At 39.9% G+C, this 27043-nt stretch overlaps 2 protein-coding genes across 3 annotated transcripts; one reads left to right on the forward strand and one right to left on the reverse strand.

Annotated features, from left to right (window-relative positions):
• The first annotated feature begins 798 nt into the window (after positions 1-798).
• Positions 799-14915, forward strand: ZBTB7A (zinc finger and BTB domain containing 7A). Of its 2 annotated transcripts, none has more exons than XM_063453304.1 (3): positions 799-889; positions 3595-4750; positions 14525-14915. In XM_063453304.1, the coding sequence occupies exons 2-3, from the start codon at positions 3606-3608 to the stop codon at positions 14871-14873; spliced, it is 1494 nt and encodes a 497-aa protein (XP_063309374.1). In that variant the 5' UTR covers positions 799-889; positions 3595-3605; the 3' UTR covers positions 14874-14915. The 2 variants fall into 2 exon arrangements, with proteins under 2 accessions (XP_063309374.1, XP_063309376.1); XM_063453306.1 differs by lacking the exon at positions 799-889 and adding an exon at positions 2225-2279.
• Positions 14916-22157: 7242 nt separating this feature from the next.
• Positions 22158-26371, reverse strand: LOC134610353 (forkhead box protein D1-like). Its single transcript, XM_063453307.1, has 3 exons — positions 25630-26371; positions 23920-24092; positions 22158-23148 (listed from the first exon to the last, which is right to left on the reverse strand). The coding sequence occupies exons 1-3, from the start codon at positions 26188-26190 to the stop codon at positions 22938-22940; spliced, it is 945 nt and encodes a 314-aa protein (XP_063309377.1). The 5' UTR covers positions 26191-26371; the 3' UTR covers positions 22158-22937.
• Between the last annotated feature and the right edge of the window lie 672 nt (positions 26372-27043).

The following is a 27043-nucleotide window of genomic DNA, read 5'->3' on the forward strand; positions in this document are numbered from 1 at the left end:
TTTGGTGACATTAGTCCCTCTGAGTCCCGGTCAGTGAATCGAATAAAGAATCTCTTCCTTCCTGAAGAAACCTGTGTCCATCTCTCTGTGCTTGGCTTCCGTCAGTTTCTCCGGTATCAATACAATTTAATAGGAAATGTAAAGTTAATCGCACATAAGCAGGAATGCGACACACAGTTAAGCAACCCACCACTCCACACATGGCGATATAAGCAAAGTGGAACACAGCCACAATAACGAGCCGAAACTAACCTAAACACAACACACGGGACATATGCACTGATAAATGCTCATGTAATGTAAGGGACCTGCGCGTCCGGCGACATTGCGGGCCTGCGAGCCCAACCACGCATATGACTAACTGAACCCAACAAATTGCACAACGTTTATGTATGGAGACCTGTCCATCCAATACGCTGGAGAACTAACCGCAGTGGGCCTGCGAGCCCGATAACACCTATGACTGACGGAATTAATTGATAACATATACTGGTTTATTCGGAGACCTATGAGTCTCAATACTACCTAAAATAAGAAAAACTAAAATAAAGATTATATTTACAAAAAAAATAATAATAGAGAGAGAGAAACACGTGCTGACAGTAAAATAAACTGTTCAAAATTGGGAAGGGAGGGCACCAAAAGTAGTGCACTTTGAGGATGTGTGTTAGCCCATGCTGGATGTCATTTCTCACACAGAATGATATTGTCCAGTGGTTTGTGGTAAGGTGTGCAGTGTGTCTGTGGTTGATTCTCCTTTAAGAGAAAGGGAGTACCCCCCTCACGTCCTCACTGAAACCAGGAAGGGATTAAGCAGAAGCTCTGCACAGCACACAGAGGATCTGGGGGAGGGGGGACCCTCTCCAATTTACATCCCCCCCTACAGCAGGTAGGTACCAGCAATGTACCCACCGCCCCTTTATAACCCACCTGGAGGGCAGGTGAAGGGTTAATGCGCCATTGGCCCTGGGGGGAGGGGAGTACACACAGCATGTCAGGCTCCAGCACAGGAGTGAGGGGGTTAAACCTCTCAGATATTACACTACAGACAGCACACGGTTATATTAAACTGTTTGGGTTATTACTGGAGGGGGAGCTCTCTCTCTCTCCCCACCCCCCCTTCCAAGCTCAGCTTCCTGTACACGGTGACTGAGCTCCACACAGGGCCCACCGGGGAGTCACAACATGGAGGAGGTACAGCAGAGACACGGCGCCTGCGGGCGGCCGGGAGTTGTAGTCTCCGCGCTGATTGCAGGTAGTGGAAGGAAGGGGCCTGCGGGACTGCATTTCCCGTCGTCCTTTGCTGGCCCCGCTGGCTGTGCGGCGTCCAATGGGATGGCGCGGCGTCTGGACAATCACTTCCGGTTTCTATTAACCCTGACCGTGCCCACATGGCTTGTGTGAGCGCTCTGTGGCTTTCATAATAAACCTGGTCGCCATAAAAGCTATAATGTCGGGGGCAACCTAAATCACACCTGGTTGCCATGGTAACCCCCAAAAATATACAACCCCCCCATCTACCTGTGAAAGTACAGCATGGACTATAGTGGCTACCAATGCCCTAAGTATAGTGAATTATAATAATAATAATAATATATGGTATATGATATAATTACATTATCTGTCAGGGAGCATATCCTCCTATTACTGAATGTGTAATCTCTGCCAGGGCTGAGGGCACGGCCAGGCTCTGCTTGGGGTGCTGGGGATTTAAGATTTAATAACTCATTACCATGCACCCCTCCTGGGGGCCTGTCTTGGACACACCCTAGATCAGGGGTAGGCAACCTTTCGGCCCTCCAGATGTTGTGGACTACATCCCCCCCCCATAATGCTCTTACACCCAATAATGCTGGCAAAGCATCATGGGAGGTGCAGTCCAAAACATCTGCAGTGCAGAAGATTGCCTATGCCTGCCCCAGATCACTGTGATGAGAGGGCACTGGGTATGTCCCCCCCCCCCCCCCACCTAGGGTTACTGCTGCACACTCCTGAGCCCCCTCTCTCCTGGGGGCCAGTCTTGGACACACCCTAGATCACTGTGATGGGGTGCAGAGGACCCCCCCTTGCATGGTGTCTGTATACATTACCTAGGGTCACTGTTGGCACACTCCTGAGCCCCCTCTCCTGCGCGGGAAGCACCAGGCCCCACCTCAGGGAGGATTGGTGGGTGGGTGTGGGGTGGCATGGTGCCAGCCTGCCAATGACTTCCGTGTGTGTTTCCGTGAGCTCAGAGCCTCCCTGCTGTGGGGGAGCAGCCAGGAGCCAGCTGCAGGCAGGTGTGACATTGGGGGTGTGGAGGAGAAACTGTGGTGGGCCCAGGCTGGGGAGATGGGGTGGGCTCCCTGGTCCTGCAGTGCATTGTGCAACAGCTCTGTGTTGATAGCTGCATGTTAGTCAGGCCATTGTGGCTCAGGGATAGAGCTATATGTGGGTGTAATGTCAGAAATGCAGAATAATGTCTCGGTGATAAAGTACTGACAGCTTGAGCATGTAGCTGATATCACCTGCAGGACACATGTAGGAAAATGTCCAGGCTCAGTGGTGGAAGTAATGCCAGATTCATCAGATCCTCATTAAGATTTAAGAGATCTGTTGACAGGATATAAAACACAATATACTGTATCTGGGGTGGGGGGCTGGACACTCAAATTGGCAGAGGGCCTGGGGGTGGGCAATTGGTATGTACCCATCAGCTGAGCAATAGCCTAGTTTGCCTTTTGGGTAATACATCTGTACAGGTGCTCATGATTTAAAGAAGCAAACTGTTAGTAGCGACATGCCCAATTTATATTGGGTTTTTAATTTTTATGTATTGTTTCCTGCATAGATTAAGTTTATACTTTGTTAAAAAAAAAAAAAAAAAATGTCATGGTCTCAGGCATGAAGTCATAATTACGGATCAAGAAATTTGTATTTATTATAAACATAGACATCTATTTCTGTACTTTGCATGCATAACTAAGATAATCGTTTTTATTATTTGTATGCAAACTTTGCAATAAAGTACAAAGTAAGTGTGAACAGCTCCATTTTGTAGTATAGTTGTTTGTGCGTGTTTCTTTATGTTTGTTTGTATTTTTTCTTTTAAGAGACCCCTGGTGTATTTATGAGATTTCTGTATATCTCGAATAATTGTATGTGTTATTTTGGTATTCTAAGCTATGTTAGCTCTAACTTTCTTATTCCTGAAGAGAGTCGCATATGCAGTTTCTTTTGATGCAGATTATTTATCTACTTTAATTTTTAATCCAAATAATTTTTCAGATGTTTGTCTACCTGTGTACGTCATTCAGTCTGAACACATTTCTCTAGTTCACATATTTTAAAATACATGACTGTAAGCTCGTTTGAGCAGGGTCCTCATCAACATATTGTTCCTGCAACTTGGAACATTTTGTAATTGTCTTGCTTATTGTTAAATTTCCCCCTTTTATACTATTGTAAAACACAATGGAATAAATTGGCTTTATATAAATGGCAATAATAATAATAATAATAATGAGAATCAAAAAATTCAGTCTAGTCTGCCCAGTTCTGTAAGTACTTGTATTCAATAAACCCACGTATGCCTTTTTTCTAATTTCTTTCTAGGGTCTAGCAATATGGCGACGGGCTCTACTGATGATGGCCCCATTGGAATCCCATTCCCAGACCATAGTAGTGATGTTCTTTGTGCCTTGAATGGTCAGCGACAGCGAGGGGAGCTCTGTGATGTCCTCCTCCTGTGCCAAGGCCGTGATTTTCCTGCACACCGCTCTGTCCTTGCTGCCTGTAGTTGTTATTTCCGTCAGCTTTTCACCTCAGGTCCAGCAGCTTACCGTCTGACTGTCTATCAACTGGACTTTGTGACAGCCGAATCGTTGTCTGCTCTCCTGGACTTTGCTTACACAGCCACATTAACACTTTGTGCCGAAAATGTGGGTGAAATTTTGGATGCGTCTCGCTTGCTTGAAATTAACTCAGTCCGAGATGTGTGTGCTGACCTTCTGGATGGGCCATTCTTAGGCCACAGAGAGAGTGAATATCTGGGGGATCCAGAAAACTTGATGCGCGCAAAAGAGTACCTGGAATATTTTCAAAGCAAAGGTCAGGAGGAACAAGGAGGGAGTCCTTGGAGCCGCCAGTGCCCATTAGATGATGAAACTGAACCATCAGTTGATGGAGGTGCTGAATACCATAATGATTTGCAAATGAAATGTGCAGATGAACAGGTTTTGGATGGATGGCAAAAAAGGATTGAGGACCGGACTCGTGTCTCTTCATTGAATGGACACCACAGTGTTCCAGTTGAGAAGGAACAGGAAGACCTTGACAAAGGGTCTGATCTCTTGGATTCCGGACAATCTCCTTTAATAAAGGGTGTGGTCGGGCGCCCATATATGGGTGAAATGGACAGTCTAACAGCTAGCACTCTTTTGCAGCACATGATGAGTGCAGCTCAGCAGGAAGGTCAAGGACAAGGAGATGGCAGTGAAGACGGGCTCATGGACTATTACTTGAAATATTTTCGCGCTGGTCGTCCTGATGATGATGATGATGATGAAGAGGAGGAGGATATGGAAAATGGAGGGGAAGAGTACCCAAATTGGAGTCAGAAGGTGGAGAAAAAGATGAGGGCAAAAGCTTTCCAGAAATGTCCAATATGTGAGAAGGTCATTCAGGGGGCAGGGAAACTACCACGACACATCCGCACCCACACTGGGGAGAAACCATATGAGTGTGTGATCTGCAAGGTTCGATTTACCAGGTAACTAGGACAATTATATAACCTGTTGTGACGGGTACAGTGTAAACTCCTACCATGAACTTGTATTAATTTGTTAATAGTTTCTCTCTAGATTTGGATAATTTGTTAAAGCAAGCCTCACATCACAAAAATGGCTGGGGTATACATTCTGAATATTCTATCATTTTATTTGAAACCGAGTTGTAACCAAAGTACACAATTTTGCTAAATCTGTAGATGTTCTTGCCGTTTGTCTACATTCTAAAAGATACCAACCGTGACACTGTGCACACTGTCGTTTTTGTACATTATTTTCCCGTGTTTAAGGTTTGAGGCCCTCATCTAGAACACTGCCTAATCAATGAAGTGATCATAGTGCTTAGAGTAACCCTTTAACCTCTTAAGGACCAAACTTTTGGAATAAAAGGGAATCATGACATGCCACACATGTCATGTGTCTTTAAGGGGTTAAAGGAACTTTCAAGTACCATAAGTTCTTATGAACCTTGTAATAGTTATGGTGCAGGATGGATACCTGTCCCTGTATCTTTGCACTCGGGTGCTTATACCTATTCAGTTTGCAAAAAACAGTGCTACTAACGTCAGAATCGGTACCAGATATTAGAGGAGGAAGCAATGCTTTTTCCTCTGCCCTTCCAAAAATATGTATAGAGTGTATCTATTAAATGGACACAGGCCATTCGAGTCTCTGCCTTTTAATTATAGGTTCTCTGAAAGAGCCTGAGCTGTGACTGTACACATGCGTGGGTGCAAGATTGGGGATTATAAAGTACAGTTCCACTCACAAAACTATGCATGTAGCTGTCAATAAGCTTATAGCGGCTGCCGTGCACCTATTTGATGCATGGAATTGCAGCCAAGTCTTGAACTGCTTATCTCATACCCTGACTAGGCCAAGGCTTTGTGGTTTAAGTTCACATTTAGTTAAAACAGAATGGTAGCCTCCTGATTGTCTGAGACACTTTCAGATCTCCGAAGAGTTCTTGGCAAAAGCTGTACACCTAATACAGATATGTGAAGGATTTTTGTTTATTATTATTATTATTTTATTATTTATATAGCGCCAACAAATTCCGTAGCGCTGTACAATGGGTGGACTAACAGACACATAATTGAGATCAGACCACTGGACGTACAGGAACAGAGGGGGTTGAGGGCTCTGCTCGATGAGCTTACATGCTAGAGGGAGTGGGGTATAGTGACACAAAGGGTTAAAGTAGGGGGATTAAATAGTTTGTTAGAGAAGGGTTTATTGAGTGCTTGGTATGTCATTTTGGACAGTTGCAGGAAAGGAGTCATGGGGTGGGGGATGAGAAACCTGCTGACAGTTTAATTGATACGCTTTAATGAAGAAGTGAGTTTTCAGAGATTTTTTGAAGGAGTGGAGGCTGGGTGAAAGTCGGATTGAGGAGGGAAGGGAGTTCCACAGAAGAGGTGCAGCCCTGGAGAAGTCTTGAAGGCGAGCATCAGAGGTGGGGATCCGGGCAGAGGATAGGCGTAGGTCTTGGGCTGAGCGCAGGGGTCTCGACGGGACATACTTGTGTATGAGGGAGGATAGGTATGTTGGAGCAGCATTATGTAGGGATTTGTAAGCAAGCGCCAGAATTTTGAATTGGGCCCTATATCTAACTGGAAGCCAATGCAGGGACTGACAGAGCGTGGAGGCGTGGGAGGTGCGACCGGACAGGAAAATAAGCCTCGCAGCCGCATTCATTATAGATTGCAGCGGTGCAAGCTGGGAACATGTAGTTTATTGGAATTGTTGGTGTGTTTATGAATGCATTATCTGTTTGATACATTAAATACGGTCTTACTTCCAATGTGGAATGTTTCATTAATATAGATTCACATTTGCCTTGGATTGAGAGTGTTTTTCTCTTTTAGAGCTTTGGCACAGAAAGTAGAAAAACTGCCTCACCCAAAACCTCACAGCAAGGACTTTTTACAGGCAAAACCCTCCGTGGGTGAGGTGTTTCATGGTGTCACCTCTGCTAATAAATTCACAATTGTTCTTGTTCTGGGAATTTTCAATGTATTCAATATTTAGAATTAGAATACATCTTATATAAAATAAGTTGTTACTATTACAAAAGCCACATATATATTTTTTTCTTTGTTCTTTTTTTTTAACAATCTTGTTAAGAAACAAGAATATTGTGAATATTCATAAGAATAGCCGCTCATAAATGTTTTAGGTATTATATCCAATGCAACTGTATGCCTATATGATTTATAGGCATGAATAATACTAAAACTACAAGGGTATTATCCTATTAAAAATTTAGAGGTAGGGGTAACACCCCACCTCCTATAGACTGTAAGCTCGTTTGAGCAGGGTCCCCTTAAACCTATTGTTCCTGTAAGTTTTCTTGTAATTGTCCTATTTATAGTTAAATCCCCCCCTCTCATAATATTGTAAAGCACTACGGAATCTGTTGGCGCTATATAAATAGCGATATTAATAATAAAAGTAAAGTAAGACTTGAGGTCCAGGTAAGGCCTTAGAGTAGAATGAGTCCAACAGCATTATGAAAAAATACCCTTTGTCTACCTCAAATCCATCTTCAAAAAGGGTCTCATTATCATAGCTTTGCTCGGCCTCTGTTAGCTCACCATGATCTCCTGGCTAATACAATGCTTCTCACAGAGGAGCATTTAGTGGCAAGGCACACCAGCAGCAAAAGACACAGTGTTCCTGCAGTTCTTCAGATAGAGAAGCATTCTAACCATTTTATTATTATCATCATTTATATAGCGCCAACATATTCCGCAGCGCTTACAATTATAAAATGGGGATATTTGACAACAAGTAATTTACGTATGGGATATAACAGAGACGAGGTGAAGAACGCCCTGCTTAAATGAGCTTACCGTCTAAGACAGGGGTCCTCAAACTCCGGCCCCTCAGATGTTGCTGAACTACAACTCCCATGATTCTCTGGCTATCTATGTAATTCAAAGAATCATGGGAGTTGTAGTTCAGCAACATCTGGGGGGCCAGAGTTTGAGGACCCCTGGTCTAAGAGGAAGGGTAAAGACGCACAAGAGAAATAACCGCATGCCAGAGGTTCGGAGGGATTGATGGACCAGATACCAGTTTTGAAATAAGCTGGTAAAAGTGGTGTGTGGAAGAACTGAACAGTGGCAGGAGCGAGAGAGCTGGGCTATGGAGATGAGGGAAGTTAAATGAGGAAAAACGTCGTCACCTAGGAAGATGGTAAGCTTTCCTAAATAGGTGTTTTTAGAAGCTTTGAGAGAGTGTGATGGCACAGGATAGCGAATTCCAAAGGAACGGGGCAATCCTTGCAACATCTTGCAGATGAGAGTTGGCAATTTGGGAACAAGCAGATGTCAGGAGAAGATCATTTGCAGAGTGAAGGGAACGGAAAGAGGAAATGTAGTGAGGAGTGGAGTTAGTTTATGAGAGACCCCCCCCCCCAAACACTTTTGCGTTAATTGGAATACAGAAGAGATGGAGCAAAAATTGATTCAACCTGAATATTTTGTACTAGTCTGCATTTGGAAACAGTTTTCATAGTCTTTTTTTTCTTTGCATTAACGAAACTGAGAAAAGGGGGGGTGTCTTTTTTGAGGGGAAGCTACATTTCAGTGACATTAATTTGATGGATAATGTAAATCCAATAGACAGGTCTGTTTGAATGCAGAAGTAGATTGACAGGAGAGACACAGGGTTATACAGTAGACAGACAGCTAGTTTTGGACAGAATATCCACATTTTCAAGCATAACCTCTAAATGACAGTGAATGCAGTTAACATTTCATCCTGTCCAGATACATCAGAATGGCTAAAAATCTGGAACTGAATAAAGGAAATACTTAACCAGTTGATCAAATACATTGTTGGACAGAATTGGCAGAATTGGCCGTCTGTCTGCTCATTCGGTCAATAGAAAGATTTTTTTTTTTACAAGATATGGCACTAAACATGGATAGCCTTGTATGCATATTGGGAAGAGAATTCAGGGGGCTTGGTTAAATCATGATGTCATCAGCAAACATGCCCAGTTTGTGGTCTATAATCTAGATTTGGTGGAAAATGACAGTTTTTTTTTATATCTGGATTGGTTGGTATAGCAATAGCTAAGGGTTCTAAAGCCAGGTCGTAAAGCAGAGGTGGCAGGGGACATCCTCGCCTCAATCCGTTGGTGTTTTGCAATTTAGAAAACGGAAAACTCAGAGAGTCAGTACTGAAGCAGATGAATTGGCATACAGAATTGGAATAGAGGCTATAAATTAACAAACATGTTTGTTCAATGAACTCAATGCTTCCTTCGCATTTATAGAGACGAGCAGAATTAGGTGTTCATAATGCGGGAATGGTGCACAATATTAAGTCCTCTAAACAGTCAAAGATTCTACCCCCAAAGAAGTCATTACCAGTTTCATTTATATAGCATCAGAGAAACAATTGTGAGGAGAGCCACACCACTAGAAAATGACCCAGAGCAATTCTTAAATTTCTCTCTTTACTATACAATTAAGAAGACAATTCTCTGTTGCCACCTCAGCCTTCAGGGCACAACAGATACCCAATAAATGTGGCTTCCTTGTGAAGTTAATTAAATGAAATGTGGTCACTTCCATCGGTACTAGGGGCTCAAGGTTCTGCAGCACTGGGACATAGCTTGCAGGGAAGGGAAACTTTCTGTTTCTCCATCTGCCTCCTTTCCCAGTTTGCGCCTAGACTGGACCAAAGAAGGCAGTACCTCATCGAGCCCACTGCCACATTCCCTACAGCATCTAGGTTGAATGCTGTGACTTTAGGTGCCACTATGCCTAGAGTGTATCAGCTTTAGCCATGGACTCTTTGTGCTACCAATGATCCCTGATGGACGGATAGAGAAGGGGACGTCCTCATAAGTTTGCCATTCTAATAGTATTCTAAGATCCCTTTTTTGTGTGTGTGTGTGTGTTTAACAGTACAAGCCACCATTGCTTCCGTTTTTTCTATGTTCCTCATGAGACTGCTTACTAGTTTAAAACAAAACAATAAAACACTAGATGGCGACGTCTCAAATTTAATGAGTTTACAATTTACTTTTAAATCAATAGTATGACTCGATGCTTTATGACATACTCTGCTAAATGTTATTTTCCACTATCAGGGGACCTAGTCCCCCCTAACTGCCACTGCTATGTGAAATGATCACTGGCACTATTTACCATTGCTGATCCTTTCTATACTGTTAATTATTGTTGTAACGTTGCACATAGATTTGTTCACTTTTGTTCTTTCTGCTTATATGCAGTACAACTTGGTCAATGATGTTTCTACTGAGTCTGCAGGAAAACGTTCTGGGCATAATGGCAATCTCCCCTACTGGGACTGTGTCATCTTCGAAGCTATTCAGAAGTTAGCTGGGTATTAATTGTATGTCTATAAATGCAAACACACCATACAAACTAGGTGTAGGTAGGGTCTAGGTGGACAGTGTCCCTGGTGTCAGCAGGAAGCAGTGTGGTTAGACATACATACCGTATTTATTCGAGTATAACGCGCAATTTTTTTTACCGATTTTTAATTTAAAATTAGGGGTGCGCGTTATACTCGAATAAATATACCTCCCAGGACCGCCGGGCTCATTACAAGCCCGGCGGGCCTGGGGGGGCGGGCAGCAAGCATTTACTCACCTCCGTGCAGCTCCTCCAGCTTCCCAGTGTAAATCTCGCGAGACCCGCGGCCAGCTCTGACGTCGTCAGAGCTGGCCGCGGGTCTCGCGAGATTTACACTGGGAAGCTGGAGGAGCTGCACGGAGGTGAGTAAACGCTTGCTGCCCGCCCCCCCAGGACCGCCGGGCTTGTAATGAGCCCGGCAGTCGGTATTATCGAGCACCCACTCGAATATTTATTCGAGTATAACAAGCACCCTAATTTTAGATTAAAAATCGGTATAAAATTTTATACCGATTTTTAATCGAAAATTAGGGGTGCGCGTTATACTCGAATAAATACGGTATGTACATATGCCTCCAGATATGCTGTCTTAATATATTCTAATATTCTGCAAATTCAGAAATTGTTGCTCTGTGAAGGGTTTTATGTTGGCCTGCTACATTGTTATGGTAAATGATGATCTTGTTGACTCTGCCTTCTAAAGCGTCATACCTACTCTATTAACCCTTTCTTAAATTCATCCGTGAGTGCTCCCAAGTTGCTTTTTATGTCTTTCTGAACTTTTTGTAGCAGGAATCACCTCTCCACCTGGCTCCCCTGAATCACGTTGTGATACACGGCCTGGTGTAGATGAGCGCATGAAATTCCATCATTCTTCAGATTCCATGTTCTCCTCCATTTTGGTCTTGTACTTTGCAAATGGAAGTTTGGTTTGACTTGAGTAAGGAACGTGTCTTTTTATGTGTGTCTTTTTCACACCAGAACAGGGTGGGGACATTCACTCCTCCTTTGTCTCTGCTTCCAGTATTGGTTGGGTGCTGGTAAAAGTAATGTTTTTCGACTTTGAGCCTCGATTAATACAGAGCAGTTCTAAAACATATCTGCCGTCCTTGGTGTACTGGCTCTGCCACCATTTATTGGTTATTTTAACCATTTATCTGTTGACTTCCTCGCCATTGGGCAAATGTTGCATATTTTTGTAAGGGCACCTGTAAAAAGCTGGTGAATTTATTTTGAGTATTTGCATGAGACTGAATTGGTTTAGACCTTATGTAGTCTACACCTGGTACTGTGTGTATTTTGTATAATTCAACTAGTGGGTTATTTTGGAGCACCCACATAGTGTTCTAGCTGCCATACTGAAATAGAACTAAATAAATCACAATATTAGCGCCTATATCTCACACATTTGTTTCTATATAGCCACCTTATGTAGTTTGTGTTTGATAAATATTCAGATACTATATATTATTGTGAGAATTTTACATGATTTAAAAACAGACATGTTACTAAATACGATTTTGTTTGAATTTCAACTGCATTTGTGTTTAGTAAAGAAAATAATTACAAATTCAGTTACGGTAATTATTTTGTCTTTTTTTTTTTGTTGATCTGAACTACGTGTGGACATCAGTAAATAACCAGGACAGGCTGTTTGAGTGACAAAATAACCATATGGGTTTAGCCACTAAACTATAAATAATTGCGAATTGAAAGTCAACGTAGGTAAATTTAGCTGATTTGAAAAAAATCCAAAGCTCTGCTAGAACAGAAAGATATTGGCCTGAATTTTGCAATTCGCGACAGTTTTATGTATAGTAAATAAACTTGTTGTGTGATAGTTGGAAATATGTGAGTTCTACTGAAAGAAAGATTCGTTTCTCTAAAGTATAATTTGCGTCACACTATTCCTTGAGACTCTTCTATATATGTATAATTTCTGTGAAAAAAAACATCTCAAGCAGTAGTCCTGATTAAAATAGCCACCCTACTGTACACCGTAATTATTCTAGTCACCTGGAAATTGGTCATTCAGGCCTATCGGACATCACTGGGGAGAGTACTAATCCCAAACCACACAGAGCGACATCAGAAGGTGCCACAAGTGGCTTCTTTAAGTCTAATAAAGTCGTAAATACTTGAATAAGCTTCAAGTCTTTTGACATATCAATCCAGTTCCATTTTGCCTCTGCCCAGGTTGTATAGTGTGCACATAGGACATTAGCATTGAGAAATGGCTGCTACTCGAAACGTTTGCTGCTTTAACTCTTTCCTCAAATAAATTGTGGTAGCACCTGGGTGTGCACACCTATACTGGATGCGCAGGACTCGAGTTTGTTTTTTGGTTGTATATACACTTTTGGGACTTCAGTGTGGAGTATCTGCAGCACAGGTCTAATTTTTCTTTGTTTATACTTTGAATTTTGTAAGCATTGTGTGCCTCTACCTCACCCTATATATAATTTAAGTATAATAAAGTCGTAAATACTTGAAATAAGATTCAAGTCTTTTGACATATCAATCCATTTCCCTTTGGCCTGTGCCCAGGTGTTATAGTGTGCTGTAATATGCAAATAATTTTAGTTCTATCACATGGTAAAAACATACACTGCAAGCTCATTTGAACAGGGACATCTTTCAATCTAATATCCCCTTTCTATAACTGTAAAGCTCTGAGGAGCATGTTGGCGATATATAAATTGATAATAATAAAAATAATACGTATCCATTTGCAGTGGTAGAGGAATAACCTGAGATAACCCAGAGGCAAACTCACTAATTTAAAATCTCTAATATGAAAGATGTAATGTTTTTTAAAAGGTTATTTTACAGCTGCAGAACAATATGGGTAGGCTGCAGATTTTTAAAAAAAATATATTTTTTGGTAAAACGTAAATACTAAAGTACTGGAATTGTGCCTTCTTTTTAAACTATATAGGGCTGAATGCTACCCACGTAGCACTGGAGCTAATAGAAATTGTTTATAGGTTAAGGGTCCGTCTGGTAATTTAGTTATTTAACATAACACAGTTTCAGTTGTTGTCATTTGTAGGACAAAGTGGCATAATGATTGAAAGAATGTTGGGATTAATGAGCTGGATCATACCTTTGCTGTTCTGACCTATGGCACACAAAATGTATTGGACTTTGGAGAGGATGTTCTTATAGTAAATGATTTTTATTTATGTTTTATTTGTACTATGTCTATGGCTTTTTGTGTTGCTTTCATCTTGTTTTTTATGTTTTTCTGGAGATCATACTCTGTGTGAATCGCAGCTTCCAATAACTCTTCTTATGATAATAAAAAAGTCCGAGTGGATACTTTCAGTGTCATATTGTCTATTTGCATTAGCAACATTATTGCATTCTCTGTGTATATTCAGATTTTTAGCACCACTTGCGCTTTCTATTGTGGTCATGCTTATGTAGAGATAAAGGGAAACTATAGTTTTCCTGGCACTATAGCACCCCTATAATGCCCACTCATGCAAAGCGTCAGGTGACCAAAAGTCACCTAATGACCCGGAAGTCCTTCTAATGGCTGTCTGGGCAACCACTGGAGTGTGGAGTTAACCCTCAAAGGGAATTTTGCAGTTTATTAAAAACGGCAATAATTATCTTTGCATGGTTACGGGACCTGGGACTATGATCCCAGACCACTTCAATGAGCTGAAGTGGTCTGAGTGCCTATAGTGTTCCTTTAATTAGTCGATGGTCCTTGCTTTTTATTTATTTTTTTAAATTTTTTTTTACTTAAAATAAAGCAGTTTGAATGAAAGGAATGGGACATCTTGTAATTTATCTTTATAACTTTGCATTGCACAACAGAGCAGTAAACAAAAACTTACTGTGATTGGGAGATGGATAGTTTTAATATAAATCCCAGTTCACTATTGTTGACAACCTGTTATTAATATTATATATACTGTGAATCTGTCATTGTGATTTGGTAATTTAAAGAAACACTCAAAAGCAACATAGCCACTACAGCACTACACCTGAAGCCCCAGTTTACCTCTCTCCGGCAATGAGCTTAACCCTGCACTGTAGGGCTTTGCTCAGTAGAGCTAATGTAAACTTCTGCTTAGGTGCTGGTTCTAGGGCATTTTCAGATGAAACGGGGAGCAGAACCTGGTGAACCCCAGATAACAAATCAAAGCGTTCAAAAATGATTTGACTACTTAGAATGGGCAAGTGGGTATGTTGTTTGGTGTATTCATTTAAGGTTGTGCTGTTAATGTCTAGGGCTGCTGAACTGAGCTAGTATAAGGAAGCTTTTACAGTTTTACATTGAGTTTCCGTATTCATTGATTTATTTTTTTCCCCAATTATAATAATGTGCTTGTTTTTCCCCTACAGGCAAGACAAACTAAAGGTTCATATGCGGAAGCACACGGGAGAAAAACCATACCTGTGCCAGCAATGTGGAGCTGCTTTTGCACACAATTATGACCTGAAGAACCACACACGGGTACACACAGGGCTACGCCCATACCAGTGCCAAGCCTGCCATAAAACTTTTGTAAGGTCTGATCACTTGCACAGGCATCTAAAAAAGGATGGATGCAATGGAATCCCATCCCGTCGTGGACGCAAACCCAGGGTCAGAGAGGGTGTTGCCCCCTTTGCTGTACCAACAGGAAATGGCAATGGACCCGGGGGAGATCAAGACGAAGGTCAGGTGGTAGAAGCAGATGGCACTTGCTAAAGAAAATTATAATATAAATATACATAAATATATATATATATAAAGAGAGAGAGAGAGAGAGAGAGAGATATTTTGGAGTAATTTATTCACTATAAAATGTTATACTTGTATTTTAGAGTAATTTATTCTAAAGACTTTGTCTACAACTCTATTATAATTTACCTGCAATTCAATTGATTTATGACGTGTGAAAAAACATGGAGGTCAAATAGTATTTTCGATTTATCAAATTCAGTTAACTTAATGGAGTCACTCGTGTGCTTTTTAATTCATTTTCCTAAAACACCTCTTTAGAGGTTGTCACACTAAATTCATTCATATACGCCAGAATTATTCATTGATTTTGATTCATTGATTACACTCTGTCCCATTTTACCCCTGTACTTCTTACATTTGTGCATGTTAAAGGAACAGCGGAGGAATAGACAGGAGGCAAAGTGGGCATGTAGACACTTTTACTAAAATATTGTCTAATGCATTGTAACTTTAAGATGATAATGCAAGTTGTCATGCAAAAATAAATAAAAAAATTTTAAGACCTGCTAAGTCTGGCAGGGGCGAGTTAGAGATTGCCCATATTTTGAGCATTGCTGAAATGCCCAATATTTTATCCCAAGTGTCACACATGCATTCACATTTATAGAATGTTGTACTGCTGTTTTGATACTAACAAGGGGTGTCCCTCAAACTATAGGGGTTACCCGTTTACTTTATTTTTCTAAACCGCAAAGCGGTTTTCTTTCCTTGTCCAACCCAATGAGTTTCCTGAGCGTTACGTGTTGGTGCTCCTAGAATCTCATGTGAAGTTATGTGCTATTCGGTGAACGTTACTCTAAATGACTCTATTACTTTTGAATATGAATAAATTACTCTAAAATAAGAATGTATGTATATGTGTATGTATGCAGAATACATACACACACATATATATGTGTATGTACATGTACACAAATAAAGATAATGACGATATCAAAGTATATCAGGGTAGTGGAGTGGCCTAATTAGCACCGTCCTGTTTTGGGTGGGGGGATGAATGCTTTAGCAGGGGACCACAAAAAAGGGTTGTGTGCCTCTTTATGAAATTTTTGGTAAGTGGGAATTGTTTGTACACAACGTATTGTTAATCTTATAGGCTTTTCATAGTGTATATGTTTATATATATTTATAGACATATATTGATCTATAGATACGCTGCACTAATATGTATAGGTAGCTTGCACTTTTACTAGCTCTGCTACAGTTGCACTGTTAATGTTGCTTATAATATAGGTAGTTCACTTAGTGAGCTCTGTACAGTATAACTAATTATAACAGATTCACCATGCACTTAATAATCTATATAGATATGGTGTCATTTTTTATAAAACACTGAAGAGATTTAAATTGGTAATATACAGATATATACAGTATATATTAAATGAGCAGATTTTTTTATTTTATTTTCTTTCTTTCTTTTTTTTTTTAATTCAAACCCAATAGAAAAAAAATCACAGTGTAATATGTTACTTTGAGTCGCAGGGTTCCTAAAACTTGCAGCACCGTGATATGCATATCCCAGACTGTGAGATTTATGGTAGTCACACTCCTGTGTACCTTTCTGCTCTCGTCACATTATTCTATTATGGCTAGAGAGACATCTCTCCCCATTGCTTCGCTGGCAAAGCAGCAAGGGTTGAGGGACAGAGTTAACGGCAGAATTTAGAAATAAAATCCCTTGCACTTGTGTGAGCATATGCATGTATATGCAACTTTGTGTGTGTGTGTGTTGCACTTCAGAACGGCTGTTTTGGCAGCGACAAGACAATATCTGGAACAAAGCTTTAATTAAAAAACAAATAAATGTAATATTAAATACAGGAAATGCACAATATTGAAGAACATAATAGGGGAAAATAATGCCTTCTCGAGGTTCAGGAGACTTGCCTTACCTTACACTTCCGTGCCATACTTTCCCACCTCCGGTACTCCCTCACACCTCCTGTAGTCATTGCTGATTTTCCCTGCTTGGGGACTTCAGCATTCTTATATACTGTAGCCAAAGCTAGCAGCATCGGCTTGGGAGTTACCATAGCAACCACAACATATTCGCTTTGGTTGCTATGCATGGAGAGCAGAAAGAACGCTTGTGGGTGGTGCCGAAGAATTGATTGACTGGTGGGAAGAATACCTATTTGGTTTTTCCCAATCTATACATTTGCTAACAAAACTGTTAGCACAATGTATATACGTAGATGGAATTTGACCCTAATTAAAAAGAGCAAAGGTACTGTTGGGTATGACAGACTCTCTTTAACTATAGGTTTTGGTTTTGTGTGTGTGTGTGTGTGTGTGCATTAAAAAATCCAATAGGACCAAAAGTACACAGACAACCCTACTATTTACTGAGTTCAGGTGTTTAAGCCTCACGTATAGACAAATGCTGGCAGTCATGCTGAAGAGCTCAGTGACTTTAAATGTAACTAATTCAGAAGATGCCATCTTTGCCACAAGTCAAAATGTATGCCCTTATAGATCTTACCTGGTCAACTGTAAGTGCTATTATTGTGATTCTAAAGTATCTAGAAGTAACATCAGCGTATACTTACAGAGCAGGAACATTGATTGCTTGAAGCAGAGAGTGCGTAAAAATCACCCGTCGTCTGTTGCATCACTCACTAAAGAGTTCCAAACTGCAAAGTTTGTCTGCTCAAAAACTCTGAGTGGGGAGCTTCATGAAATTAGTTTCCATGGCTGAGCAGCTGTACACAAGCCTCACATCAACACACGCATTGCCAAGTACTGCTTGGAGTGATATACAGCACAAAGTTACTGTACTCCGTAGCAGTAGACTAGCAGTAGAAATGTGGTCTCTGCAGTGATGAGTGCCACTTCACTATCTGGAACTCAGATGGAACTCAGATGGAAGAATCTGTTCAAGAGGGATACTAGGTGTTCTATACCTACCAGAATATGTAATGCTTGCTGTCACATTGGGTGGAGGTAGGATAATGGTCTGGAGATGTTTTTCAGAGTTTGGACTAGACCCCTCCATTTTAGTGAAGGGTTATCTAAATGCTACAGGTTACATAAACATTTTAGATACCTGGGTGCTTCCAAGTTTGTGTCAACAGTTTGAGGAAGACCTTCACCTGTTCCACCCTGCCAGTGCTCCTGTGCACAAAGTATGGTCCATGAAGATGTGGTTTGATGAATTTGGTGTGGTTGGCATGCACAGAGCCATGACCTCAATCCCACTTAATTACTTTCGGATGAACTGAACTGCAAGCGATCCAACATAATGCAATCCTGATGGCAGGATTCAAAAGTTCCACTTGCCACTGCCATTGGCAAGTGAAAATTCAGTACTGGCAGGTAGAAATTTGTCCCAGTTTGTGTGTTATGGATTCTCCTGGCTTTTAAGTTTTAACCCTGGCTAGGATTTAAAATTTTGAGCTCTGCTGATGACCCATAATACCTGGGTCACAGTTATATCTGTATATCTATCTATCTAGAAAAGGGTAGTCCGAGTGTTTCCAACTCACAGAAAGGTAACCGTTACTGAATTAACCATGCATTACCATAGAAGAGCATCTTGACGAACCTTGAAGTTATATGGGCTAGCGCATCAGAAGACCACACGAGTCATTCGGAAACTGAGGCTGCAGTTGTCAAAGACACACCAAAATGGATAGCAGAAGATTGAAAAAACTTTGCCTGGTCTAACATATCTTTAATTGCCACAGCCTACCAGAGTATTGTTGTTGACCAAGTGCATCCAATTGTAACCACAGTCTACCCACCTTATAATGACTACTTCCAGCAAGTTAATATACCATGTCACAAAAGCACACATCATCTCAAGTTGGTTTCACAAAAAATGATAATTCTATGAACTTCAGTGGCACCCGGGATACTGGAATGTGGTGAAACAGGAGACACGCAACATGAATGTACAGCTATCAAATATGCAGCAACTACACAATGCTATCATGCCATCATGGACCAGAATTTCAAAGATATGTTTCCAGCACTTTGTTAAATCTGTGCAACTAAGAATTTGAGCTGTTCTTGGGTCAGATGGGGTTTAACAATGTATTAGCAAGGTGAAACTAATAAAGGGATCACATAATACATTATTTTTAAACACAGATATAAACAGCATAGCATCTTCTTTTATCACCGGTGTATATATATACCGGTGTATATATGTAACATAACAGCTTTATGGGATATCTCATAAAAAAAAAAAAAAAAAAATCATAATAGTCAAAGTTTCAGCTCTCGTGCAGTCCAATCTAGTATGATAGTATCAAGACTCAGTATTTTTGCTTGCATTAATAGGCCACATCCTTCCTTTACCACGCGTGTTTCAAAATATCAGAACTCTTTTGTGCTTTGATTAAATCCTTTATTACCAACAATATCTTTATAGTATGCATACAATCTATATCACAATGCACTGCATAGCAACATAAACCAAAATATATTACGGTAGATCCATTTTAACACTCACCTCCTCCACAACACAGGTCCTTTTATGAGGATGTAAGTTACATAATTGTCGTTTCTGCTCCTACTCCTCAACAGTATCTAGAGAGCAGTTTATGTACGGATGGTCATTAGCACACAGTAGGGCACATGGCCACCTGTAGTCATAACGTCGTATTCTGATGCCATTTTTAGAATGTGCACTCCCAAAAAGGCCTACAGATGTCCAGGTCATGCTACGGAAAATAGTATTTGTGCTTTTACGATAAGTTTTCTGCATGGGATACTGTTATTTCTATACTTTCTTTTTTCCCCTATACATCCTATATTTTTGTAGTCAATGAATAAACATATTAAAAATGTAAATTCTGCTATCAATATACCCTAAATTTATGTCACACTGTTTTTCGAGCTGTTTGACAAAAACAGTGGTTCTCCAGCACTTGCACGTGTGCTTTATTATTGTTCATGAAATAAATCTGCATTTTAAGAATTACAAACCTTAATGCTGCCTAGTATAAGGTCCACATTTTGTTAACGCAGAGAAGAAAACAAGATTTTTAAAAATAAATATATATATATATATATACACACATACACACGCATACATATAAAACATACAAGATCCAGCACACTCACTCATTCACTAAACAGCAATTACAAGGCTCACAGAATGTAACACAATAGTTTTATTTACAAACACCTCACCTGGGCAAAAAAAATTTTTTAGGCAGGTCCGACTATTATGAGATTAAATCATCTACCTGGGAAATGCTTCCTCTTGGGACTCTTTGCAAAGCAAGGCCAAATAGGGCCCTGGAATGAGGCAACTGTGACAGAGAGGGGTGCAAGACCGGGGAGTTGGCCTGGACTCCCAAATATATATATGAAACTTACCTGAACATGCATACTTATAAGGGAGCTGCTGGGGCCAAGCAGTAACCTATTATATATATATATATATATATATATATATATATATATAATATAATATAAATTATAATTATTTTGTTTTTTAATACATCGACACGTTGACATCTGAACTGGAAAAACAAATCTAAATTTTTTTTGGCCTCCACAATTTCCAGTTTAGCGTATAACCTAGCAAGTGGATCTGTCAAAAGGAGCAAGCCATTAGCGAACTCATTTTGGATTATATGGAAGTATATAAACAAAATCCTGAATATTGGTGATTGTAGGGACTAATTTTGAGAAATTTCTATATTGTAATAAATATTTTGTATAGCACCTAAGATAACAAGTGTGTGGCTTGTTCACTATCTCGTTGCTGCTGGGTGTTGCAGACCACAATATGGGGTGTTGGTGTTTGATATAGCACTTTTAGACACAGATTAAGCTAAGACATTGCATTAAGCTAAGACATTGCCCGCTAGTTATGAGAGTGTGTAGAGTATAACAGAAAAGGTTTTTACTGAATTAGCAACAATGCAATATTTAATGATTTCAGACATCATAAGTGGCCAATTGACCACCATTGAATCCTGGGGAAAACACGTTTTATCTGTTGCATTCTTATTTTACGGTAGACGACGGGGTTTTGTCCAGCATAAAACTAAATAAATATTGGTTTCATAAAAATAGCTTTGGAGGATATGGAGTCGTTGAAAAGCACATATTAGGTCCAAAGCGTTCCGCAGAAGCTAATATTTTCTACGTAAACAGGGAGGCCTTTGTTTTTGAAATGTTGCAAGTGTTTATAATATGACCACTTGGGACAATTAGCAAATGTTACATTAATTAGTAAAAGCCTCAGCAATGTGCCACAGGTCAAGGAAGTGATGTGTAGAGGATCATATCTGAAATATACTTGATATTACCATTTGTCTTATAGGAGAGGCAATGAAGCACCTTATTAGCTAATAAAAGCCAAGCAGTGTTTACATGTTTTAGGGAACGTGATTGGCACATTTTGCACATTGTGGTCTCTGATCTGGGAGTTAACAAGGACGGTGCTAATTAGGTGGTTTAACTTACCCTGAGCCCTCACAGCCGATTGCACTTGTATAAGAAGCTTGAATTTTAGACAGAAATGTATGTTTGTATTTCTTTTACCATTTCATGATGATAACTTTGACAGGGACACAGGACACCCAAAACATCTTCCTTCATACTACACGACACGTTCAGTCAATGCTGGGTAATGTAGAGCGACTGAATTTGACAATACTGGGGTTCTAGGTGTTTAGATGTTTTCTTCAAACTGCAGATAATCAGGGTAAGTGCAGACAGTGCTGGTTTTCGTTCTGACGTAAATGACCTCCTGACTACATTTGAGAATGGCCTTACCTATTATTAGGACACAACATATATGCTAAAATGACTTAATGAGACAGCACAGCGTAAGACCTCGTATAAGATGACCTCTTGACTGCAGAATGTTTTGAAGATTACCAATGTTGTCAGTTCTGCCCCTCGATACAGCACATTCCACTAAATTGATCAAAGCAGAAGGCGGTTTATGGGCAATATCCTGTGTTTCTGTCAACTTAACCAGTTTATTAGCAGCAAATGATGCTAGATACCACACAATAAAAACCAACTTTGTGGTTAATTGGTCAAAAGTTTAGTATCTCCATCCATCTTCATTCCATAGGACTGCAAGAGGACCGTTGGCAGTAGAAGCAGCGGTCTCTTAGCACTGTTATTTTACTGCATATGCAAAATCATGTTTTCCTGTAAATAAAAAAAGTTCTTTGAGAATTTCATGTCTGATCTTTTACTTAACACTGAGAAAATCAGTATATAAATGTAAAACCCCAAACTGTTTCTGTTTCAGATTTCTTTTATTTATTATAATTCCAAGGTAAGTTATTTTAGATGATGTGATATTATGATTTTATCAATGCCTACTATGGTTTTGGAACACTCCTAATGCTCATATTCTCTACAATTTGATCGTCATGTAGGTTATTTAATAAATTACATTTATAGAAAGAAAAAAACGCATGCCACATTGAACCTTGGCTGTTTTGTGAGCTTATGCATACCATTATAATATGTATGTTTTTAAAGAAGAATTGTCAACCTTAGTATGGAAACAAATCTGTCAATCGTATGGTGATCCTGTTGTTCGGCTGAAGTTCACATTTTTCAATCCAAATAAGAAAGGTTCTCTGTTTTATGCATCAGTCCGTCTTGTGGATGTAATGTCCATTTTAAGCTGCCTCTTTCTTGAGATTCAGCAGATTCCGGACGATTAGATGGTGAGATTAACACTAAAACCACAAGCTCTAATTCCTTTCAATAAGTATAGGCTACAAGCTGAAGATCTTGTTAAGAACCTCACGAGCAATTAGGAAAAGATGTGAGACTTTGACGCATTACTGATTTGTGAAAGGGTGCGGGTATAGCAAGGTGGGCGTCAGATTTGCGAGAAAATACACTTGGCGTATTATTCAGTAAAGAAACAAATTGCCATCCTAGTTTATATAAAACATTGTCATGCTAACATACGAACAACATATAATGGAAGACCCTTATTTAGTGAAGATATACATACAGTTAGTTTACAGTTGATTCATTTCAGTATTCTGTTTTTTAGTCTTTGACATTATTCCTGGGCGATTCATTTCTGCGTTAAACATAAGGAGGCATCTGGTGAAAAGGCCAGAGCACTGGCATGGGGAAAGGCCAACGTGTTTGCTGGGAAGGTTGTTCTGTAAGAGGGTATATTTGGGGTAGACTGGAGTGGGGATTCAGCGGTGGGCAGCAGATGCAAAGTTGTTGATGAAAACAGCACAAGGTGCAAGACGGAAAGTGAGGTTGATGTCCAAGAATTGAAGAAACCCTGTGTCGACAAGCAGAGTAGGGAGAGAGTTGATATTCAAAAGGATAATAAAAACAAATCAAAAATATGATATGAGAACATTTGTGATAAAGTACAAGACGTGGTGGGAGCTGGCTAAGCAAATACAGCCCACATGCACAAAAAGCAATTAAAAGGACATAAATATATCAAAATGCAGGAATATGCCATTCATTTATAAGGCGATTGCTCTAATAACTACTCTGTATGCAGTGAAAGAAAAAGGAAATAAATTTGCTCCTTCAAACTAAAAATTGGTTTTCCCTCTACGTTACTAAAATGCCAATATCTATCTATCTATCTATCTATCAGTACTCAATCCATGTAACCTTTTCTTGAATGGTAATACTGAGATTTACAAGAGTATTCTAAGCGTTATAATCAATAGCCCCACTATAGTTTTTGTCAAACTTTTTTGGAGCGGTTTGACCAAGTTCTCTCCCCAGCACCTACATCTCATAACTTTTCGGTAAAACTGATAATGCTGAAATTTCATTTCTGCTTTAACAACAAGGGAGGGAAATTCTATCCAACCTGGATGGCACTGATAGTGCTGGTCTGTCCCGCAGCCTGTGGTCTCAGCTTATTATTGCTGTGCAGGGCGGATAAAGCCTCCTTTGATCATGCATAAGTGCACCTTCTGCATTATCAGTGAGGTTGAAAAGGGTGACGGAATGTAGATGCAGTGAGCTGTAGTGGTTATGGTGCTTAGATTGCCCTTTTAATACCAGTAAGCGCCATAAATGTATTTACCTTCGTACACGTCTCCTTGCCCTGCGTCTCTGATAGTCTCCCCTTGAGAAGGCCTCCAAGTTAGCAGGGTGAACAGCCCAGTAATGTCCTTTCCCATTATCACTGCGGCCAGCTTTGATGAAACACTCATTGAGAGACAAATTGTGACGCACGCTGTTTCTCCAGCTCTTTTCCTAATAATAGAAGCAATTTTGTGCAGTTGTAGTGAATTATCCAGCATACGCAAGGACACCCCACAACTACACAATATATAGAAGGCAAAAGAGCATGCAACCATTAAAGTATGAAAAAATGTGTTTTCTTTAGAATACTTTCTCGGTATTGTGGGGAACATGATACCCATTTAATTATTAACATTGAAATATTATACCAACGAGTACTAACTAAAATATAGAAATAAAATAGTAATCTGTTGAAGAAAAATATGTGAATAAATGTTTTTCTTCTCCATGCAATCTTTATCCACGTTGTTCTAAATTCTACAACTGAAAGAATGAAGGGACGATACCCACAGACTCTAATTGTTACAGTCAGCTGTAGTAGTTATGGTGTTTAAGGTCCAGTGTACAAGCAGAACCCATTTAAATACAACCACTATTTTTTATTGTTGCATACAGTTTGATAAAATACTTTTCCACACAATCCCGGATTTCAAAGTGGTTGTTAAACTTCACTGTACACCCCTAAATATCTTCTTTTACCCCCCCCCCCCCCCCCCACCAAAACAACTACCACCTCCAGATATACAGTTATCCACTGACCGGACTTCTCTAGGTTGAAAATTCCAAGTTTAAACTGTAAAGAACCCTTTGTTCTGCTCTAGGTGTAAATTCAAAGGCATTTTGTTTTTTGTAACGTTTTATTAAATAGGCTGTTAATATTAGCCTTGTATATCTTTGTATAATATGATCATTATTACCCCTTAAGAATAAACAAATGCTAGTATTCTAGCTTTTTAAAAACATTTTCAATTACCAGTGTCCATATTTAAAGTGGAATGACCTTTACTCACATGGCTGAGCAGGTGCTCATTGACATTTCAAATTCATTCTCCCTATACCTAACTCAGCATAGCCCCATTTAGAGTGCATGTTGCAAGTGTTTTCCTCATCTTAAAATACATACATTTGAATATACTGATCTCATCTGTCACTTGCCTGCCCAATCTCTTAATTTATCGGTCGGAGAACCGATGGCTATGGTGGATCAGCGGTGTTTATTGTTTATAGGTATGCACTAACATATAGTACCTTACATATTTGTACTCCGTTTGCAGAATTCTGTATGAAGATACACTTCTGGGATTGTTGGCTTCAATGCACAGATACAAGGGGCTATTTGTAACTTATGTACTGTCTTATATTGCAACTGTTTTCTTCCTCTACTTTGCTTAATTCTTTACTTGTCACGAGAACTTTCAATAACCATCTATTGAATATTAACCCTTTTTACAGAGAAGGAACATCTTGCTCATCTTGCATACCTTTCCTGGTTTATTTTTTAGATGTGCAATGTACAATTTTTTGTGCTGTTGATCAACTGTTTGTTAAGTGCTCTCTAAAGTGCAGCGATTGTCTGTTTCGAACTGTTATCAACATTGAGAATAATTGTATAAAGCCATTTAGTGGTGAAAATATAATAGGTGTCTGTGATTGTAGTAATATGAAGATATGGTAATGATCTGTTATTGGCAGTAGTGTAATTCTTTACCTGGTTGTGGTAATATGGGTAGGTTTCCATGATCCACTGGTAGATGTCACTTAATTGCAGTCTCTTTTCAGGGGACGATAAAATGGCTCTTGAGATCAGTGCAATATATGAATGGTTGGGTTTTTCAGGAACCTTCATAGAGTGAATTTCAGAATTGTTGGATTTGCTGGTTCCGGTGTTATCCTTCAAATGATTAGTGTCAAATAATTCCGGTTTCTCTTCTGAATGAATGATCCCAGGAGCCCACTCTCTTCCATCTGACTTTCGTCTTTTAGGGATATCTAGTTCATTCTTAAATTGGCTAGCATTGGTAAATTCAGCCTTTACCTTTGATGGATTGTCTTCTTGGATCCACAACTTTTTACCCGGTTGGCTATTTTCAGCTGTCCTGGCCGTTACCTCTGATGGAGTACTTTGAGGGACTTCCACCACTTCATCTGATTGACTGCTGCTTGTTAAACTCTTCAGGTCTTGAAAAGTATTGTGCTGGTGCCCAGGAGTCCATCCTATCAATGAGTCAATCAGGAAGGAGGCTCCCAGAACACGGGCAGCAGATGGCATCCTATGGATTCAGACCATGCAGAGATGTTACCCAGAATCAGTGGTTTACGGAGATGCTTTGCAAATATTTACTATATTGCTTTTCTGGCTGTACTTCCTTTCCTATTCTTCACATATAGTTTCTTTCCCAGAGATTCTTTTTTATTTAAGTTCTTCCTCACCCTCGGTAATGAAAGCCCAACACTAGTTTTGCTAATTGTGTGTCTGCTTATCCCCTGAAGCTTCATTATCTGTGAGGATTTAAGTCTTAATCCTGCAAATAATGCGATTAATGCGCATGCCAAACACATAGCCTCACATCAAACATAGGGCAGTTAAACACACCAAACTGTTTGGAAAACAAAGAACTACAACCCAATAGCAGGTATAACTAAGCCATACAAGAGCAACCACTGCTACGTGGGCATCAATCTGTAAAGCTATGGTCACCAGTGAACTCAGAGGAAGTCCATCACAGTAGATAAACACAGACCCAGGCAGTTCAATGTGAAAAGACAAGAAATTTCTGATAAAGTGGTTTATAATTTCACAACAGAGAAATAAAAAGGGGAACTTGGTACTACAGTGCTTCAGTCTGAATATTTAGGCTTTAACAAGAACGAGTGACCCTTAATTCTTTAAACTACGCTTTATAGACAACCCAAACAGAATTATGCTATGATTTCTTTTGCATGGGAAAAAAAGGAGTATGCAGTTGGTGTTCTGATTCCATCTGGCCACAAATATTCCTGGTCAGTGACAGTATAGAATAGCATCATGTGTGCATTACACAACCCTCTGCAGTAGCATCAGAATGTAGGTGAGAGTGTTTGGTAGACATGTGAACAGACTTGGGCACAACAAACAAAATTCC

This window comes from Pelobates fuscus, chromosome 5 (genome assembly GCF_036172605.1).
Source record: "Pelobates fuscus isolate aPelFus1 chromosome 5, aPelFus1.pri, whole genome shotgun sequence".
NCBI lineage: Eukaryota > Metazoa > Chordata > Amphibia > Anura > Pelobatidae > Pelobates > Pelobates fuscus.

Coding starts and splice junctions, on each gene's coding strand:
- LOC134610353 (XM_063453307.1), bottom strand. CDS start 26,190: ATGCCATCTGCTGCCCGTGTTCTGGGAGCCTCCTTCCTGATTGACTCA. Junction 24,093..25,629: donor ACCCATATTACCACAACCAG/GTAAAGAATTAC, acceptor TTCTATTATTAG/GAAAAGAGCTGGAGAAACAG. Junction 23,149..23,919: donor GCAAGGAGACGTGTACGAAG/GTAAATACATTT, acceptor TTGTCGACACAG/GGTTTCTTCAATTCTTGGAC.
- ZBTB7A (XM_063453304.1), top strand. CDS start 3,606: ATGGCGACGGGCTCTACTGATGATGGCCCCATTGGAATCCCATTCCCA. Junction 4,751..14,524: donor TGCAAGGTTCGATTTACCAG/GTAACTAGGACA, acceptor TTTCCCCTACAG/GCAAGACAAACTAAAGGTTC.